Source organism: Phocoena sinus, chromosome 6 (assembly GCF_008692025.1).
Source record: "Phocoena sinus isolate mPhoSin1 chromosome 6, mPhoSin1.pri, whole genome shotgun sequence".
NCBI lineage: Eukaryota > Metazoa > Chordata > Mammalia > Artiodactyla > Phocoenidae > Phocoena > Phocoena sinus.
The window spans coordinates 49272291-49293727 of NC_045768.1; the positions used below are offsets into that span (position 1 = coordinate 49272291).

Here is a 21437-nt window from a genome sequence, read left to right on the forward strand (position 1 = left end):
GGGTTTGTTAACCTGTGTGACCTAGGGCTACCTCTTCTAGCTGTGAGCAGGTCAAGGGAAGTGGAGCATGTATATCAGGTATCTTTGACACACACCCCAGAAGGCAGTGGCTTAACGCTGTAAGCATTTATTGAGCTCAGGAGCCTGTGGGTTGCCTGGATGGTTCTGCTGTCTTGGCTGGGCTTGGGCACATGCCAGGGAGTCAGCTGGCTGTCAGCTGATCCAAAACAACCTTAGCTCCCATAACAGAAATGACTGGGAGCAGAGGCTCCCGTGTTTCATCCTCCAGAAGACTAGCTCAAGCATGTTCCTCGTGGTGATGGCTGAAGTGGAAGAGTGGAAACAAAAACACTCAAGGTTTTTTCCAGGCTTCTATATGGGTCACACTTGCTAACATCCCCATTGCCAGAGAAACTCACATGGCTAAACTCAGAACCAAGGGGCAAGGAAATAGATCCTATCTGTTTACTGAAAGAAATGAAACTCTCAACTCACATGGCAAAGGAGGTTGGATACAGAGAGAGAAATTGGAGCTATTAAATGCAATCAATCTGCTGCATCATGGCAACAAATTCACTGACACGTACAACAGGCTAGTATAGATACACATCCTTCGCCGGCAAAATTTGTATAGGATCTTACTGATACTAACTCCTGATCCCAAATAATGAACTACCAAGGTTGGAACTTTGAATCCTTCTCAAATAACAGCAAATAAATGACATGTTTGTCTCTAGGTAAAGCTAGAAGTTAAGAATAACTAAAACACAGAACCAAGGTAACAGAGGGAATTGGATGTTCTCCCCTTCCCCCCTCCCCCGCCCACAATTCACACACAACATATCTAGGCTTATAACATCCTGCTTCATATATATATATATATATATATATATATATATATGTATTTCTTTTTTGGGGGTGGGGAGCGGCTGCATTGGGTGTTTGTTACCGCGTGCGGGCTTTCTCTAGTTGCGGTGAGCAGGGGCTTCTCTTTGTTGCGATGCCAGGCTTCTCCTTGTGGTGGCTTCTCTCATTGCAGAGCACGGGCTCTAGGCATGCAGGCTTCAGTAGTTGTACATCCTGCTTTCTGATTCACTAGATTAAAAAACAAAGCTTATTAATTTAATTGTGTTTCCTAAATAGCTGAAAGCTGAGCATGTGTAACCCTAACCCTGTGAAGAGTTAGAGGCTCTGTCATTGGTGAGTTTTTTCCCCCTTGGTGGTGGCTGGGTTCTCTGTTGTGCAGTGGGGGCTAGGTATTTGTTTGCTTTTCTGACAGGAATAAAAAGAATACAGCTTTTATAGGTGCCCTACAGTTAGCTCCTGGGATAGATAATCCAGCCTGGGGCTTATTCTGGTCTTCTGCTCCTCTTCTTAGATTCATAGAGTAATAAAATGTCTGGACTAGATGGGGCTTAGAGATCATCTAGCATTTCCCAACCTTTAGTTAGTCACATAAACCATTCACTGTTTTGTAACATCTGTCCACTCTTTAATGTTTTTAGTTCAATTGGCTCAATTTTAAAACCTAAATTAATTTATTTTAAAAAATTTACATCATTGGGCTTCCCTGGTGGCGCAGTGGTTGAGTCCACCTGCTGATGCAGGGGACACGGGTTCGTGCCCCGGTCTGGGAAGATCCCACATGCCACGGAGCGGCTGGGCCCGTGAGCCATGGCCACTGAGACTGCGCGTCTGGAGCCTCTGCTCCGCAACAGGAGAGGCCACAACAGTGAGAGGCCTGTGTACCGCAAAAAAAAAAAAAAAGAAAAAGAAAAAAATTTACATCATGGCCGTAAGTTGAAAAATCAGAGTGATTTGATGTAATAGAAAATGAGCATAAAATAAACAGAATGAAAACACCGCATTGTTAGGAAATTCTGTCCAGATGCTTGAGCCTTCAGCCTGCCCAGTCTCTACTAAAAAGGAAGTTTAGCAGATGTGAAGGAAGTGTTAAAGAAATATTATCCTCAAACTGACGCATTCTCTCTGATGGAGTCAGGAAGATGGAAAGAGGCTTGAAAAGGTCATCACTTTCTCACTATCCAATTCAGTGCTACTTAGTGAGCTGTTCCTGTATCCCACAATCATCTTGGACTTCCTGAGTTGTGTGGGCAGTGCACTGTAGGGGATATCAATAGTCCAAGCCCCTCCATTCACAGATGGAGGAACTGAGACCTCTTACTCCTTTCTCATGGTTGCCTTTGTACCATGTCACTACCAACTTGCATCTTGCCCAACACTTAGGGCAGGGGAAGGGAAAAGAAATGAACCACAAAAGAAGTAAAAGAGCTGGTGGGTGGTGCTTTTGACTCTACAAAGTTGGAGCTTACCTGGTATTCAATTACCTCTGTTCTTCCTGACCTCCATTTCTAGAGGACATTGACTATTAAAAGAAACAGAAAGACCCCCTTACTTACATAAAGAAGACTTCTGCCTGGATGTACTGTTATCCAGGACTCTTAGATCAGGAGCTTCTAAATAGATATAGCCATACAAAAGGAGGCATCTCCAGTTCTCTTGCCAGGGAAAGCAGTGTGTCAGGAAAAAGGCCAAAAAGGCAGAGCTATCTGGTTCCTTGGAGTAAGCCATAGGAGCTGTGTAATGGCATTCTAAATCCTCCATGGCAAACTGTATGGATTTTCAAAATGAGGTGGGGAAATCCTCTTTGTCTCCTTAGCTTTTCAGGATGGATTTTTAGTTGAAAATCCTTTGTTTAAAAAAAATAGGATAAATGTAGTCATATGTTTAACTAAGCACTTTATTCCATTGCCTGTGATTTGGAATAAGCTATTGAGACGTTTCTTCAGCCAGGTGAGGAAGAGATGATCTTCTGGAAATATCCTTCTTCATATTTTTAAAGATGATGCTCATTATATCACATATTAGTGTTTCATTTTTAATCTCTCATGCCTTTTGGAAACAGTATGGTATGTGTATTAAGTAAACAAATGTTTCTTTTCCCCGTGCCTTGTAGGATAAAATCAAAAGGGCAAGTGTCTTAATCTTTGGGATGTGGGTGCCTACAGCTGGTACCTATTATATGAATCAAATTTCTTTCTCCACACTTCGAATTTTAGTGTTCTATACATTTGTACATGATCTGAACAGCTCAGACTTTATTCGTGTTGATGGAAACAAGAAAAATGCAGATGTCTATCAATCTGTCTTTACATTTGTTCATAGTTGAGATTCCTCTCAACCCCATGTTGGCTCTTCCTTCAGAGGGGCACAGAGAGAAAAGATACTTTACAGTTGAACAGGTTTGCGTGGACATCCTGATTCTGTTCTTACTGTCTCTGAAATAACTGACAGAGATACTAAAATTTTCTGAGCCTCACTTCTTCACCTTTAAATGGGGCAATAAAATCCACCATGTCAAAGTATTATAAAGATTAAAATAAGGTGATATAGGTAAGGCTCATAGCACAGGGCCTTACACTGAAGCTTGTGATAGGTAGTAGCAATATTACATTGGAAAGGCTGTATGAGATAGAGAGGCATACGTACAGGCTTTGGGGTCAGAGGGGAGGAGGACCCATTTCTGCTTCATTCATAAGTGCATCTCCAGAGCCAATTCCCACTGGCACGTAGCAGAAACTCATTATTTTTTGGATGGATGAATGAATGGTTCAGGCATATTCCCTTATTAGTTGTGTGATCTTAGATAAGGCATTGCACCCCTCAGTGCATGTTTCTACAACTATGAAGCAAGGATAATACATTTGTTATGGAGTTGCAAGGAAGCTTAAGTGCAATGGCTGGTGTGAAGTACACAGCACGGAGACTGCCACACGCTATGCTTTCCACAGTTGTTTATTCCAAATCTCTATTGTCCTTCACTTTAGTGGATAACAAACTAGGATTAGCAGTTCCACTAGAAGTATACATTTTAATTTAGTTTTGTTTTTTTTGGCTGTGTTGGGTCTCTGTTGCTGCACGTGGGCTTTCTCTAGTTGCAGCAAGCAGGGGCTACTCTTCATTGCGGTGCGTGGGCTCTAGGCACACGGGCTTCAGTAGTTGTGGCCCACGGGCTCAATTGTTGTGTCTTGTGGGCTCTAGACTGCAGGCTCAGTGGTTGTGGTGCATGGGCTTAGTTGCCCCACAGCAGGTGGAGTCTTCCCGGACCAGGGATTGAATCCATGTCCCCTGCATTGGCAGGAGGATTCTTCTCGAGCCTTTTTTTTTTTTTTTTTCCCCGGTACGCGGGCCTCTCACTGCTGTGGCCCCTCCCGCTACGGAGCACAGGCTCAGGACGCACAGGCCCAGCGGCCACGGCTCACGGGCCCAGCCGCTCCACGGCACGTGGGATCTTCCCGGAGTGGGGCACAAACCCGCGTCCCCCGCATCAGCAGGCGGACTCCCAACCACTGTGCCACCAGGGAAGCCCTGGCAGGAGGATTCTTAACCACTGCACCACCAGGGAAGTCCCAGAAGTATCCATTTTAAAAGGTAACTTTTAAAATGGGCAGTGGGCAGTGTCCAGGAGCCCAGGACTTATGTAGGTGGCCCTTCATCAAAAGTGTCAGGGTCTAAGAAAAGCAGGATGTCTAATTTGACCCATTTTCGTTCCTGGGCAACTTCAAGGTAGTATAGGTTGGGCAAAGGCCAGGCCATGCGGGCATAAGGAGGATCCTGAAAAGAGGTATAGAAATTATCTTTCACCAAGACCTCATGTTCTCATTTTTGAAAGAACTAAGAGAAAGTTTCCATCTCTTGCATCAACTTCAGTTGATTAGTCGTGTTTTGTCGTAAAAAGGATTCTAAGGTACAACCTGACAGAAGAGTGTAATGATTGATTACCAAATGTCTGCTGTGAGTTTAAGATGGGGTGTTGTGTCTGGTGTGCCATGGAGATTTATGCAACAGCATTCAGAAGGGAGATTTTCTATAGCCTTTACCGAAGCCAGGCATGTTCCTTTGCAAGTTAATTGCAAAAACAAATAATCAAGAATCTATTTTTTCCCCTCTTTCAGATTTTTGCTCTTACAGGAACCATCTCATATTAGCAGGTCATGGTGGCACTTAAGATCTTGAAGTAAATAGGAAAACAAACACTGACCCAGTGAAATTGATCGAATATAACCTTTACAGAAATGCCTGACATTGCAGGTCAAATGTACAGTATGTGATATTCCTGCCTGCATTCATTTGGCAAATATTTATTGAGCATCTGCTATGTTCCAGGCAGTGTTATAGCTGTTGTTTCTTTAGTGAACAAAACACACAAAAATGCTTTTCCACATGAAGCTTACGTTCTAGTGAGGGATTCTGTTGACCCTTATTTTAGTTATTAAAAAAATTTATGATAAAAAAATTTCAGCCATTGGAAGGCTGCTCTCCAGAACATGTACAGAAAAGGGAGGACTTTCTTACTCTGATCTGCATAACCTGGCTGGATTATAACTGCACAACCTATCATTGTTCTAGAGCCCAGTCATCCATTTCACTTCTACTCGTTAATGCACTTCCAACTTTCTGCCTTGTGATGTGTCATTGTGACCCACGTAGATAAACTGTAGAGAATCTGCATTAACAAATGTTTGATCCCTTCTCATTTGGCCATAATTGCATAGATGTAGCCTTTACACTCTGTACCCGCACCCCCCCACACACCGGGGCTTCTTTGGCCTCATCTATCTATGATCAGCTTCTAGAGCAAGGTTTTCTTCACTTTGGGAGTAGCTGGAAACTTTGGCCAGTTTCCCAAGTGTGTTTACCCTACTGACTTGATAATCTGTATCATTAGTTTCTGAGTCAGAGGACAATTGAGCTTTGAGCAGTGGTAGACCCCTTAAGTTCTTCTATGTTTGGGGAAGAAAAACAGCAACAGAGCCTCTGGCTCCTGAAACCCTGAAACTGTGATTCAACCTTGATGTCAGTTCAGATTTCACATTGCCAGTTGCCTCTTCCAATCTCTTCATGCTACTCCAAGGCTCCAGATGTTGCCTCCCAGGAGCGGTATAAACAAAATATCAACATCCTTAATGACTGTGGACAGGGGACAGGGAGGCAAGGGTGACTGTATGAGCCAGGACTCACTGCAAGTGATAGAAACCCAATTCAAATTGACTTAAGGAAAAAAGGAATTTTATGGTTCATATAACTGAAGAATTCTGGTTTTAGGCATGGCTGGATCAGGAATCTGTTTCTCTTCTCTGTGATGGAGTCACTCCTGGGCAGGCTCTCTTTGCTTGGTAGACTTATATCGCATTGTAAAAAGAGCTTCTCTTTAATACAAGTTCTAGCAAAAGTCCCAAGGTTTATGCTCATTGGCTCTGATTGGTCAGGCTAGGATCACATGTCCATCCCTGAACTAATCACTGCAATCAGGAGATAAAATACACTGATTAATTTCCTCAATATGGAACTGCATGCAGCTCATTTCACCCAAACTTCATGGACTGAGAGTAGGGAGGAATAGCTCCACAAAGGGAAACCAGGATGCTCTTAGCAGAGGAAGGGGAAATGTATATACTAGGCAGGTGGAACCACCAAACATCCACCAGAGGCACTCTGCACTGACTGTCATCAACAAAGAGGGAGGTGACAACATGTCACTTGGTATGAGGGTGGTAGTGACTGTGCATTTACTTCTTGCAAGAGGGTTGGGAGAAAAACCACTCGTGTTAGGTTCCAAAGCAGGGAAGGAGGAGGCGCAACGGCAGCCACCAGCCCACACATTCCTAAACATCCACCTGTGGGCCATCTTGGGTTTGTGTGCCCTGGAGTATTTCCCTGGGAATATGAACCCCCAGATACTGGTTGGTACTATAACTTATATAAGTTATAACAGATAACTTATCCCAAAATCTGCTTGTCAGGGCTTTAAGGCCCCCAGTTCATCTCCATCAGGGGTAGACATCTGTAAGTTTGAGTCATAGCACTTTCTAGTGCAGATAAATGCTCTGAGCAAGGACACGACTAAGAGCCATTACAAAGCAATGTTTTGCACTAACTGCTGCCTATAATGTTCACTGCCTCTTTGCTGATATTACCAATGAAGGCTGTTTCTTACTGATTCGGTTTTTATTTTCATTATCACAAGGGTCATCTAATTCACTTATACTGCACGTGTTGCTGTAGAGTCTAGATGGTAGTCCTCAAGGCTCATCCTGAGTACCAGCCTGCTCAGTGTGACCGAGGCTAGAAGGACTGCAGCAGTTCTGCTGTGCTTCTTCAGAGCCCTTTCTATTCCCTTTGTGTTCTATTCCCTTTCTGTGCCCCTACTAAACTGTGAGTTCCTTAGCAACAGGGACTGTCTCTTTAATCCCCAGCATCTCCTGTACCCAGCGTATTATAACCACTCAATGAATGTTTGTAGAATAAGTGCTATGCTTAGTGATTGTAAAGTAAAGAGGAATAAGACATAGTCCCTAACCTTGAGACGCTTCAAGTCTATTAATTACAAAATAAACAATACCAGTCATGACACCAACTAATGTTAATTAAGTGCTGTATGCTAGATACTGAGCCAAGTGCTTTCATGCATTCTCATTAATGATCTTGACAATCTCCCCCCATATATATATACTAATACTACCCCATTTTACAGATGAGGAGGCTGAAATTCATGGAGTAAGCTAATGTCGCATCATTTGAAAATGGTGGAATTGGGATTTGAACCCAGGTCTGCCGGATTATAATGCATGTTCCTAACCACTAAAGTAATACTACTTCTATAAAAGCAGGATGAAAAAAAGGTGGGGGAAGGTGGAATAAATTAATACCCAAAGAATTGGCAGAGAGTTCCCAGAGCCAATCATGATGACATCAAATCAAATCAAATCTTGTATAAAGGTAATGAGTTGGTCCAATTTTCCAACTAGTAGGGGAATAAAGCAGAGATCTAGAGACATGTTAATGATACTATCTGAAGACCCATGGAAATGCGCATGGGCCACTTGAAACTAGCGAGCACCTACTATTCTCCCTGGGTTTTTCTCTAGGCTGGAAGAAGGTTTCTTCTCTAGTGGAGGAAGTGTCTGCATCTTCACTAAATACGGCGTCAAAAGCTGGATGAGCTCTGCCCCTCACAAATTTATTTTACGTTCTCCCAGAATGTAAAGAGAAATCTCAGAATGACATTATTAAATGGAAACCAGGGATCACACCTGTAAGAACTGTGTGCACTTTGTACCCTACCCCAAGCAGTTCTTTCTCCTGCTCTTTGTCGGCTTCCCCATAGAGATCTGAGCAGGAACCAAAGAAAAGGGCAGCGCAGGAGTGACAACCCCAAGGGAGGTCAAGTCAGGAGGAAGGGGGTAGGGTGGCTGGGCAAGCTTCATGAGGAGAGAAAAGCAAAGTAAGCCATTCCATGAGGCCTGCAGCCAAGTGGGTGTCAGAGACCCAGGTATCTGGTTGAGCCTGAGAAGCCTTCTTGCCAGACCAAGGGCAGGATTTCTGGGAAGAACCTAAGGAAGGAGCCAGCAACTGCTTAGAGCTAGAACTGTCCATCATGAGTAGGCTTGCAGAGCTGTGGGGAATGTTAGTGCTCAACAACCAAACTGTGTTTAATGATCTTTATTCACTCAACAGTTCTCATGTGTGGATATGTGTAGATGTGCTATGTGTATGCACTGAGCCAGGTAATTGGAAACCATGAAGAGACATGTTACCACTGGAAATCTTATGTAGGACACAGAGCCCAGTAAGTTGGCAGTAGTGATACGGTGCTGAGAAACCCCCCAAAGGGGCAAGCAAAGGGAGTTCTGGGATTACATGGAAGACAAAATTACTAAAGAAAAGATTATTTGTTAAAGAAAAAATTATTCATGACATTTGGTAAAAATGGTAAGGAAGACTTTGTTCAAGGGGGGCTACTGCAGTGGTGTTCTGTAATAGGAGAGAGAGATTGGGCTCGACTCTGAGTGAAGAAATTAAAAAAAAGGAAATTTATAGCCATGAGCTGGGTGTGGGTCAGTGGATAGAAGTTCACTAAGAGGAAACATCAGGAGTAAGGGGGGGTTCTGGCTTACCTGACGTAATGGATTCTTACTGAAGACAGACCAGTGTGATCAGACTTCAGATGGAGGATAGTGGAGAATGAGGAAACTGATTAGATATCGATGGTGATTAGAAATTGAGGATGGGGATTCTGGCTAAACGTACTTAGCAGGATTCATGCAGAGACAAGCATGGAAGTCCACAAGTTGAGGCCACAAAAGAGCTCAGAAGAGCCTGCCTGAGTGGAGTTTGGTCAAGCAGAGGATCTTTGTCAATACCTATCCCAGTCCCAGCTGGAAAGGAGCAGAAATTTAGCTGAAAGCTAAGTAAGCACTGAAAAGTGAATAGGATTCATCCAGGTGAAGCATGGGAGTGGGGGGAGCAAGGTGTCAGGGGGCCTTTGGGAAGCGAAAGAGGAAGCATGGCTCAAAATCAGGAAGTAGGGCTTCCCTGGTGGCGCAGTGGTTGAGAGTCTGCCTGCCGATGCAGGGGACACGGGTTCAGGAGGATCCCACATGCCGCGGAGTGGCTGGGCCCGTGAGCCATGGCCGCTGAGCCTGCATGTCTGGAGCCTGTGCTCCACAACGGGAGAGGCCACAGCAGTAAGAGGCCCGTGTACCGCAAAAAAAAAAAAAAAAAAAAATTCAGGAAGTAAGAGAGGGCATGACAGTTCTAGGAACTGCAAGAAACTTGGTCCAGTTTGTGCTCAGAGGGAGAGGTGGGAAGTAGCAAGAGATGGCACCAGGTTAGCTGCCCTCAGAGCTTGGACTTCATCCTGGAGCCAATGCGGGCTCTATCGTTGGGTTTTCCTTCCAAAGGAGGAAATGATCAGAACCTCTCACAGGGCTGTCTTGGGTGCATAGTGCCACAGCTGCCAACAACAAAAAAGATGCCGGCTCCTTGAGAACATCTGAGTCCATCAACACCTGATCATCTTACAGGCTGGTCCAAAGGAAGCACTTTGGCCATCTTTTTCTGGCTATAAAAACAGAGTCTTGGTGTCCTGATATTACTAAAACCCTCATAAATTGAGATGTATTTTGGACTTCAGAGCATGTCAAAAATCACATAATGTTTCTAGACTAATTCTAGTTCAGTAGACTCATGTTAGTGGCACCTGAGAATTACCTGGGAAATTTTGAAAGAAATGTTGATGCCAGGGCCACCCTCAAAGATCTGGTTCAATTGACTGGGGTGGAGCTGGGCATTGGCAGTTTTTAAAGATCCCCACATGGTCCCTGTGCAGTCAGATGTTTTATTTTTCTCTATTTGCCCATTTATTCAATGCAGTTGGGTTTTGTTCCCTGTGCCCTGGAAGCACATTTTTGGAATGGAAATGCTGCAGGAAAAAAAGCAGGTGGCTACAGGCTCCAGGGTCCTGGCCCATCTCCCCTCATTGCCCCTCCCCATGAAATGCCATCCATCAGGAGCACTGAGCAACAGTCCCTAAATACTTCCCGAGGTGCTGCAGTGTTTCGTTCCTTCCACACTGAGACAGCAAATCGTTAACTCAGAGTCCCTGGGTTGTTTCTTGAAGCAATTAACAGCTGCCCCGTGTTAATTCCAAGTCAATAGCCCCTGGAGGCTGCTGCTCTTACAGCTGTCGGCTTCTGGCCTCCACAGCACATTTTGAAAGTAACTTGATGGGGCAGTGAGACTCTGCCCCTTCTGCACTCCCTGGGAAGGCCTTCACCAGGCTTCCTGGGGGGGGACACCAAGTGCCCCAGGGACTCGGCAAGCCAGCAGGGGGCTCCACCCACCTCTTTCGTGTCAGATGACAACTTGGGAGACTGGCAGAACCAACTCCCCTCTGCAGAGACAGCCCCTAGAGATATTCATGAAGCTTTCGTTTGTTTGTTTTGGCTTTTCTGGAATTCCTTTTTCTGTTTGTTTTGAGATGGCTGTATTATTCCTTCATGTAAAAACCCCTCCTTCAACTCAGTCTGTGGTTTCTATCACAGAGCCACACGATTTCTGACATCTTACCTGTGCTGCTTCCTCCAGCTCCCTGTGGACAGAATGAGACTCGAGAGGATGGTAAAATAATCCAACTGCCTCCCTGCAAGACAGGAGCCTGGATCGTGCCGGCCATCATGGCCTGCTACCTCCTAGTGGCAAACATCCTGCTGGTCAACCTCCTCATCGCTGTCTTTAAGTAAGAGGGTCCTTCTTCAGAGCCCTTGGAATGAAGTAGGGAGACTGAGGCAGGAGCGGGGCATGACGCTCCAGAAAGCAGGGGTTTTCCTCACTTGATTCTCTCTGGTCTCTATTTCAGCAATACATTTTTTGAGGTAAAATCAATATCCAACCAAGTATGGAAGTTTCAGAGGTATCAGCTCATCATGACTTTCCATGAAAGGCCTGTTCTGCCCCCACCTCTGATCATATTCAGCCACATGACCATGATATTCCAGCACCTGTGTTGCCGATGGAGAAAACACGAGAGTGACCCAGATGAAAGGGACTATGGCCTGAGTAAGCTTTGAGTGACAGCCCCCCGCAACTGCAGAGCAGAAATCCCCACCACGTCTATAGGTGGTCGTGCAGGACCACTGGGCACCTGGGTCCTCCTGCTTCCTGCCCACAGCTCCAAAGACTTGGGAGGGATGGGAGGGTATGCATGATGAGAAATGGTGCTGGAAGGGAGACAGGAGAGGCTTAAAGCGAGCACTCTTAGCCTCACACCTTTCTTAGTGAGAGAAAACCAGGCTCCAGCAGGGCTGTTTTAGCACCTTCATAGGTTCTAAGCTTCTTACTTTACAGACATCCCACCACAAGATATATCAACCATGTTAATATGCTCCCAATGCTGCAGTATATATAATTTAAGCATCCTGACATGAGTTGAGTTGTAGGTGACTAAGTTTGATTTTCCATGGTCATTTTTGGATCTATCATGTTTTTAGGTCTTAAACATTTCCCAAGCCTTAAGGGTTATGCCTATATGGCTTCATGAGGAAACCAGTCCTGCTTTCCATGATTCCAAGGACAAAAAAAAAAGACCCTCCACCAACCACCTTCTAGCCCAGTGTTTCTGGAAGGAGATTAGATTGACATTGGGGTGGAATAATTCTTCATTATATAGGATTGTTCCACATATTGCAGGAGATTTAGCACATCAGGCCTCCACACATTGAATACTAATAGCTCCTGCAGATTCCTAAATATCCCCTGGGTACCACCCACAGTTAAGAACCATTGGGAATCCAGCCCCCATACAAGCAACCTACCGTGGTTTCTCAAAGTGTGTCAGATAGACCACCTACACTAAATCTACTGAACCAGAGCCTCTAGGATTGTGGCCCAAGAATTACCTCCAGGTGATCACTAGTGCAACTAAAGTTTGAAACCAAAGCCACTTAATAATCAACTGCTTCTCTAAGTCTGAAGCTTTTAACAACTTCTCTGACACAGCAATGCCTGACTTCTTTCGAGACATTAAAATTGGAAAGTTGGAGAGGGGTTAAGAATTCCAAAATTCACTATTTCCATTTGAAACACCCATTTAGGCAAGTAGAAAGCTCAGGGGGAGAAAAGGTTCAGATTTCCACTGGGCTCTTTCTACCACTGAATCAGTTATGAATTTGTTTACCAGCTATAAATAGAAAACCAGACTAACAGTAACACAAATATGTAACGTTTTACTTTTCTCACACAACAAAAAGTGAAAAGGTAAATAAATAGCCCAGAGCTCAACAATGACTCACTGAGGTCAAAGACCCCAAGTCAGCTATTCCTTGTCACACTGTCTTGTCTCATGGTAGCAAAATAGCTGCTGCACTTCCAGTCATCACATTCATGTTCAGGGCAGAAAGAAGCATGAAGGGGAAAAAAGGTAGAAAGAAGCAGCCACATACTTATAGTTTATCAGGAAAGCAAAATCTCTTCTCAATACACAACCCTTTCCTGCAGCAGGTTTTTTTTGTTCCTTGAGCCAAACTGGGTCTCATGGTTGTTGCTAGCTTGAACGGACACTGGAAATGTGTATTTGGCTTTCCAGTCTCAGTTGTGGGAAGAGGGAAAAGGGAACTTGGGTTGCAAAGGGCTTTTAGTAAGGTGAATGAACAATGTCTGTCTGCCACACTCCTCAGCCCAGAAGTTGAGTTTTTAAGAAACCTCCATTCTCTGCATAGCTTCCCTTTCCTTTATTTAGCTAATTTTTGTCCTTAAAATATATATAATTCTAACCGGTCTCTGCAGTAAACCAGGTGTACTCAGGTGAGCTTCAGAGACCCATAATGAATCTAACACAGAGAAAGAGGACAGTGACACAAGTTGCCAGATTTGGATTTAGTTTGAGACTCAGTGAAGAATCTGGGCCCCATTCCCTAACCTTGAGTTAGATTAGGAATGTCATTTGACCCACAAGTCAGGTGCCATCGCTTTTACTTCTCTGCCTCATATCTCTCATTTCTTTTCCACAGAGCTCTTCATAACTGATGATGAGCTCAAGAAAGTACATGATTTTGAAGAGCAGTGCATAGAGGAATATTTCAGAGAAAAGGATGACCGATTCAACTCGTCCAATGATGAGAGGATACGAGTGACTTCAGAAAGGTGTGTTCCCATGGGTACATGCCTCCTGGGGTTGTTTTATACCATGGCATGCCTTATCAATTGATTTTGTTTGCAGGGCCACAAAAAAACAGAGACCCCGTTGTGCTTATTTTTATTGTCCAAGAAATCATCGAGCTTATGAGAGAACAGAATGTTGTCTGAAATGTCTATAGATCAAAGTCCCAGACTTATAGACCCTAGACTTCTCCAGCAGGCAGTAGTAGCCGCCTTCCTGGACACTAGAGATTGTTGAGTCCAGGACAGGGCAAGAGTTGCTGGCTCAGACCAGAAATTGGAAAGTTCTGACTCAGACATAAACCAAGAGAGACCCAGCCCAACTCAAGGCTCTCCATCAAGTTTGTGTTTCATGTAGATCACTGAGCATCTTCTCCAGAGGTGAGGATGGTCCTAGTGCCTGGCTTATATAGGTGCCCAATACCTTCTGAATAAACAATAGCAAGAGACTTGTGAATTAGATAGAATAATGGTTGAGGGTTTTTTTTTTTTTTTCAATTGTTTTGTTTTTTCTGCTTATAGAACAAGATAAAAGCAAAGAAATAAAGGCAGATTTTTTACTTACTTACTATATAATTTTAGATCTCATTGGCCAAATAGTTTTGTAGACCAGTAGGGCTGTAAGAAAAAAAATCTTAAAATGAAGAGAAGAGAATCCTTTAAGGTTAATAAATCTAAGTTTATGTAAATGAACTTACATTTTCTTATTTTCCCCATTTTGCTGTAGACTAATACAAACTTCATTCCAGGCTGGCGCTCAAAACCCAGCATTTAGGAACTACTCTTCTAAAGAGCACCCCAAGTGTTACAAAGCATTAGTGTAACTTTAAATTTTAAGCACTTTCAATACAAAGATGGCAGAAGCAAATTATAAATAATGGGAAAAGGATGATATACTCATGACTTCAGATGATATATGACTCAGACTTCTAAGTTTTGAGTCAGTTGCCTCTAGTTTTCATGAAATGACATTTTATCTGCTTACCCATGTCATACATTTTCTCTAGTGGCTCTGTAGAAATTACACAAATGGCATTTTTCTGTCACTGGCCCTTTATTTCTTTAAAGAATGCAGTCTATATAAGTGAGTATATACACATATGCTATTGAGTGATTGTATCCATAGGTACTCAGCCAATATTAATAAAGTTTAAAGCCATGCACAGATTTTATACACATCTGTCATTGCAAAATAGAGCATTTTATGATGATATGGTACGAAGCAATTTTCCAGCAAACAGAGGAAGGAGCTGCAAATCTAAAGATCTCTCTCATGCTGAGGCCTTGAAAAAGCTATTTATTAATGGACATATAGCCATGTGGTTCCCAGAAAATTGTGCCCTGTGGACACATTGTCCATTGCTCAGACATATTTCCAAAGCATATGTTTGAAATGCTTTTTGGATTCAGAAAACCACAGACCTGGGAGGAAAGAAAGGTAGGGGAAGGAGTGTTAAGATGCAAGGAAGTCTTTGTCTTTCTTTCTGGGGAACTAGAATGAGAGTTACAGACACCAGGGCATGTAAACTGTGACCTTGTCACCAATTCCTTTTGGATGGAAACATAAAGGAGCTATATAGCACCTCCAACTGAGGCTCTCACCCCACACCTACAAACGCTTCCAGGAGACTTCTTCCCCAAGGCCCTATTCTTCTGTGGGTGGTTACAGAGCCCCACCCTTCAGAGCATGACCAAGATGAACAATTCCCAGAAATCAGGACAGCGTGCAGGCCCACCCTCCCTGTGTCCCAGGCGTTAGCTGATCTCCTGGAGTAACACTGGCCTAGAGGACCAGGACGAGTTCTCGGCCAAGCCCAGGTGCCAGAGAAGTGAACTTAAACCCGGGCCTCATTCTGCTTCTGTTGCTTCTGTCTGTGTTTATTTGAGGTTTTGCTTTTGTTGTTGGTGGTGGTAGTTTTGGTTTGTTTTGCATTTGTAAATGTACCCAAAAATAACATCTTTAAACACTAGGATTATACTCAGCACAATAGAAGCACCGCGAGGTGCATAAGGGAATCAACCAAGGGAAGAGTGGGTCCATGTTACCAATCTCACACATTCTCTAGGCCATGTCCTTTCTAAGTGGAGTGGCATGTGAAATCACCTGTCCTGTTGTACATTAGCTAGCTAGCTAGATGGATAGATAGGTGGATAGAGTGATAAATAGATAAATATGTATAAACACACATTTGAATACATATGTTAAATTTACATAAGTTAACTGTGCACATTCTATATAGTAAATAAAATATTTTATAATTTTCTCTTCATATTAGATAACCTCAATACAGAGATTTGAAATCAGAAAAATTAAGAGCTGGTTCTTTGCTCTACTAAAAACTTGGGAAAAGGGTTTTTTCACATAGTGAGCCCCATGCTTCTCCCCCTGCTACTACCTTTAAAATACAATTTATTTATACATGTTCTATTTGCATGAATCTTTTTAGAAATCCAAAGATACTTCCATAATTGTCTATTTAAATGGATCATTATTAAATCATATTTTTGTCACCAAATGGTATGTATAGGGTTCAATACAATATTCAGGAGATCATTAACACCTTGGAGGAACTTGATCCTGAAAAATCCTTGACTTTCCCATTTTTATATAGCAATGACCATGATGTATCTAAAGCAATACAGTTCCAGAATATAATGAGCTAATTGATTGTAACCAGTGCCCTCACTTATTTGGGACAATATCTAGCTGGTGATAATTATATTAAAATAACCAAATTTCTAAGCTATTAAGCAACATTGGTGACTGGCTTCTTTTCTGAGGATTTTTTGACTATTGGCTGAAGATAACCAATCCTTGGAGTTTGTTCCATCAAATTATGTGCTCATAATCCTTTAACTAGTTCAGTTCTGTTTCAGTACATGCATACTGGACCTTTACTGTAAGGGCAATAAGGCAGGGCCCTGTCCTCAGAAAACACAGTCTCATTGAGTTCCAGTGTACACCAAGGCAGGAACAACCAGAAACATCTAACTCAGTGTTGTCAAACTTTAGAAGGCCTGAAAATCATCTGGAAGGCTTGTTACTACATAGGTTGCTGGGCATCCGTCCCCACTCTGGGTTTCTGATTCACTATGTCTAAGGTGGGGCCTGAGAATTTGCATTTCTAACAAGTTCCCAGGTGATGCTGATGCTGGTTCTGGACCACACTTTGGGGACCACGAATAGAATACGATGGACAAGATAAAAGTTAAAGTAGGAGAGGACGGTGCAAAATTATTCACTGTGGAACATACAAAATTCAGCACCTTACATTCACAATAAGTTCGGGAGGTCAGTGAATACAGATTACTTGTACCCAAAGCAGTGTTTCTCCCCCACACCTGACCAACAGCACTTTGACAAGCAGGTACTGAACAGGGCCTGGGTTAGGGGTGGGGATATAAGGACTTTGCTTTGAAAGAATGCATAGTCGTTACACTCAGCCTCTATTTGAGCACCTCCTAGAAAGAGGAGAAATTGCCTTAGATACCAGCCTTATGAATAAATACAGAAAAAAATTAAGTTCATTTCTCTCTGAGAAAGTATTTTACATAGGTGAAGATCACTATCATCTCCCCACTTTGCTTTGTCTTTTCTAAACTAAATATCCCAAGATCTTTTAACCACTTACCATGCATACAGCAGGTCTCCCACTACCCTGCTCACTTTCTCAGTATGCACTTTAAATTGTCAACGTCACCCTTTAAATGTGGTCTCTAAATGGAACTTAATTCTATGTTTTAGTTAGAGCCTAGATTCAATTCCTTTATTCATTCATTTACTGTTTTTGTCATCTGCTATATGCTAGGCTAATAATCATAGAGTACAATAGAACAAGCAGTTCTTTTCATGTTACAAGAGAAAGAACACAGTATAATGGAAAGATTTTAATACTAATTCTGCAGTAACTAGCTGTGTGACCTTGAACAAGTTACTTAACTCCTCTGAACCTATGTCCCCATCTGTAAAATGAAGTATTAATACCTAACTGTAGAATCTTAAAAGTTATTGAGATAACATATATGAGATATTATGCTTTCAGTAACTGGTAGTTATTGTTTGATCCATACATTTTATTTGCTATGAGATTGCATTACAATCATAGCAGCCAAGTCACGTCTTTGGTTCAGAGCAAGACTACAGTTAATTAAAACCAGGGCTTTTTCACGTGAGCTAATTCAAATATCCTCAAACCTCTTCTTGTGAAATGTTTGTTTTCAACCTAAAATCAAGACTTAACATTCATCGCTGTGAAATTTTTCTTTAAGTTGTTCCCCCTTTGGCTCATTATTCTCGCATTTTAAGGACAATTTTGGATCCTGATTTTATCATCAGTCTATTAATTTTTCATCCTATTCTTTTTCTATCATTGTTTGCTTGCTAAGCATACCTACTATGCCTTCAACATAATCCACCAAAATGTCACCAGCACAGATCAGGCGAACCAAGACAGAACTAAGATATTGCATGACTCCAAAAACTACCTCTCATCATGACATCGGCCCATCGGTTGATCAGCCAGCCAGGTGTCCATATTTCTCTAGTCACTCCAGTGTGTCAACCTCTCTGCCAAAATCACAATGTACTTCGTCAAAAGTATTATACATCTGTCTCTCTCTATTAGTCTAGACTATCAAAAGAGAGACAAGATTAACATTGAGCCCATGTAGTTGCGTGTTAACTAATCCTATCTCTTTAAAGTACTCAAAAGATACCATCTGCTTAATTACCTGCGACTGAGCCATTCAGTAATGCTGCCTACAATTGATGTCAAACTCCCATAATTCCTAGAATCCAGGAATGTTGAATGTCAGGAAAAAACATTTCCTATCTGCAGTCTCCTGGAATTTCTTTTCTTTTTTTTTTTTATTAATTTGTTTATTTTGGCTACGTTGGGTCTTCGTTGCTGCACGCGGGCTTTCTCTAGTTGCTGTGAGCAGGGGTCTACTCTTCATTGCAGTTTGCAGGTTTCTCATTGCAGTGGCTTCTCTTGTTATGGAGCATGGGCTCTAGGCGCACAGGCTTTAGTAGTTGTAGCACGCGGTCTCAGTAGTTGTGGCTTGCGGGCTCTAGAGTGCAGCCTCAGTAGTTGTGGCCCACGGGCTTAGTTGCTCCACGGCATGTGGCATTTTCCCAGACCAGGGCTCGAACCCATGTCCCCTGAATTGGCAGGTGGATTCTTAACCACTGCACCACCAGGGAAGTCCCTGGCATTTCTTTTTACTTCCCTTTGGTTTTTAAGGGTCACGTACATTTTCTGTTGATCAGAGATGGAAGTTCTTTTCTGGTTCCTTTAACTCATTTAAAGCAGAATTTGCAAACTGATTGCTCATGGGCAGCATCTGCCCACAGAGGGCTGTTGTGTTGAGCTTGCAATGATTGTTAAAATTCACTCCAAATGCCTTTGGACTGTGTGTGCTCTCTGCTGACACAGACTCCTTGCCTCTGTTCTCTTACGCCTTGCCTGCTTCACCTACTCACTTGATCTACCCTTCTATAGGCATTTGATTCTCAGACCCCTAACTTAGAGCTTCCAGTTTATCCTCACCATCACCCCACCCGCAGGGCTGCACCTGTCAGAAGTTTCAGTTTGAATTTTCTCCTTGACAGTAACAATTGGAGCAACTGGGATATACATTATTCCTTGCTGTCATCTTTTAATCTACTGGATATACATTATTCCTTGCTGTCATCTTTTAATCTAACATTATCTTTCCCAAACCAATGGGCTCTATGCCCTTTTTTCACTTCACCTGGATCTAAAACGTATTAGACAATGACTATTAATAGCATATACAACTTATAATTTTTCATAACAAAGAGAGAGGAATAACTTAGGATATATGAAATTTATAAATAATCCAAAAAATAATGTAAGCCAAAAAAAATGAACTTCACCCACTTGCCACCATGACTTTTTCTAAAACTGATCTTTGATATCTCCATTGATAGAACCAAATTTAAACTTTTCTCCCTTTTTTTGGTCCCAGAGTTAGTGAGAAGGTTAACTGGCCCAAAGGGAAGGGTAGGTGACCCTAAAGGACTTAAATAATTCACAAATTAGGTATCAGTCTGTGGATAAGCAAGAGTTCGCTTTAGCTGCTCTGCATCATTGCCTTTGATCTGAAAACGTGTGTCAGTATACCCTCCCCGCTGCCCCCCTCCGCCCCGCAAGAGTCTCCACAGTTGGGCTCATGTGTTCTGGGATTGTTTTTGCTCTTCATCCTACACCCATTCTACTGCTGGCACTCCAGGGAATATTTGAAATTTAGAGCAGGCATGGTCTGCCAGTTCTCTTTTTCCTTTTACCATATTTCCTTTAACTACATTTTGAGGTTATCAGAAAAGAAGATGAATTTCTAGAAGGTAATACAATAATCCTTAAGAAATTACATATTGAAGTTGAAATTTTCTGTGCCACCAGAATCTTCTTTTGAATGCCCTTTTCCTTATCACATTGGCTGTTAGAGGCTGGTTGTTTTACTACCTGGTTTTTGTTTGTTTGTTTCACCAGCCTATTGTATCCTCTCTAATGGGCTCCTGGCTGTCACTTTCTTGGCCTCCTGGGAACAGGAGCCACCTCACATCTTTCCAGGGTTCTGCTGGGTCCCTATTGTGATTGCCTTGTGAGTTATTCTGAAATAAGCCATGCAAGGTCTGGAGAGTTGAAAGAAGGAAAGAAAAATAAAGTGTTCCTTCATACAACATCTTCCTTTCCACAGTTCCTTTTTCTTTTCTTACTTAGTTACTTCCCATATCTATCTCCTTAAGAATTCTTACTGATCCTTAAGTTCTTATAATTCTTATCTCCATTTTATCTCCTGATTTATTTGACCAGAGTCAGCTCCTAGAAACTGCAATCATGACTTGAAACTCTTGGTTTGTTCCTCAGACCTATTTTTATCTGTGATGCATGCCCATTTGCAAATAACTTTTCAAGAATTCTTTTTTAAAGATTAAGAGAAGTACTCTATTTATGGAACAAGCATATGTAAACTTGACTCTAGGAACGTTTATTCTTTTATAACTCCTACATTAAACCCCTATCAGTTATATCCGTGCTCTAATTGATGATATAATTAGGTGGTTAAACACATCTAGAATTCTGAAAGGAAATGGATCAAACAGTCCTTTTTTTTTTTTCTTTTTTTAAATTCAAATCTTACATTCCAAAGCACCTCAGAGCCCACAGGAGAATTAAGATTTGGTGAAGAATAGCTCCTTGGCTCTGTTCTAGCAGGCTTTCCTCCCCTACTTCCATCCCCTGGAGCCATGCTTCTTTATCTTTGCTCTTGAGGCTCTACTGGGCACCTCCTTGCTTTCCTGGACGACCCTCTTCCTCCTTGTACCTCCCCTCTCTTCCTCCCATCCTCTTGGGCTCCTTAGTTTCTGGGTTCCGTTTATTCCCCACAACCAAGTCCTTAGTCTTCAATTGCCTCTTGGTGCCTTAGCTTGGCCTCTCACCTGCTAGTTTTCTCTGCAGTATTGGATCTTGGTGCTAAAGCGAGGTGGGATGCAGGGAGGGGAGGGTCCCCACAGTGCAGGGAGATAGCTCACCATGCTCAAACTAATGATCGCACGCAGTTATGCTCAGAGAGCATCTTTATCTCTTTCCATACCGACCTTGTATACACCAGGCTCCAGGAAAGGGCAGGAGAGGGAGGAAGAAAACTATACTGCCTTTTGTTACTCTGCCAACACTAGAAAGCTAGGTGGACCCAGTACCTAGGGTATGCCAAACAAAACTCCTCATTCTATAGAAATGTACCATCTGTCCTTCTCCTGACTTTAATGAAGAAGTATTTTTGTCCACTTACACAAAGCTTATTGAATTACAAAAAAAAATGAAATTGTAATACTTGAAAACTCCATGGGCTAGATGGTGAAGAAGTGAATTGTAAGTCTGTAAGACACACAA

The 21437-nt window shown here is 42.5% G+C and overlaps 1 protein-coding gene across 1 annotated transcript in view; it reads left to right on the plus strand.

Annotated features, from left to right (window-relative positions):
* Window positions 1-21437, plus strand: part of TRPM3 (transient receptor potential cation channel subfamily M member 3) — an 856716-nt gene that overhangs the window by 831582 nt on the left and 3697 nt on the right. The window contains 3 exon segments of the mRNA XM_032635138.1: window positions 10951-11101; window positions 11222-11421; window positions 13371-13503. Of these exon segments, the coding sequence (XP_032491029.1) occupies window positions 10951-11101; window positions 11222-11421; window positions 13371-13503 (484 nt within the window).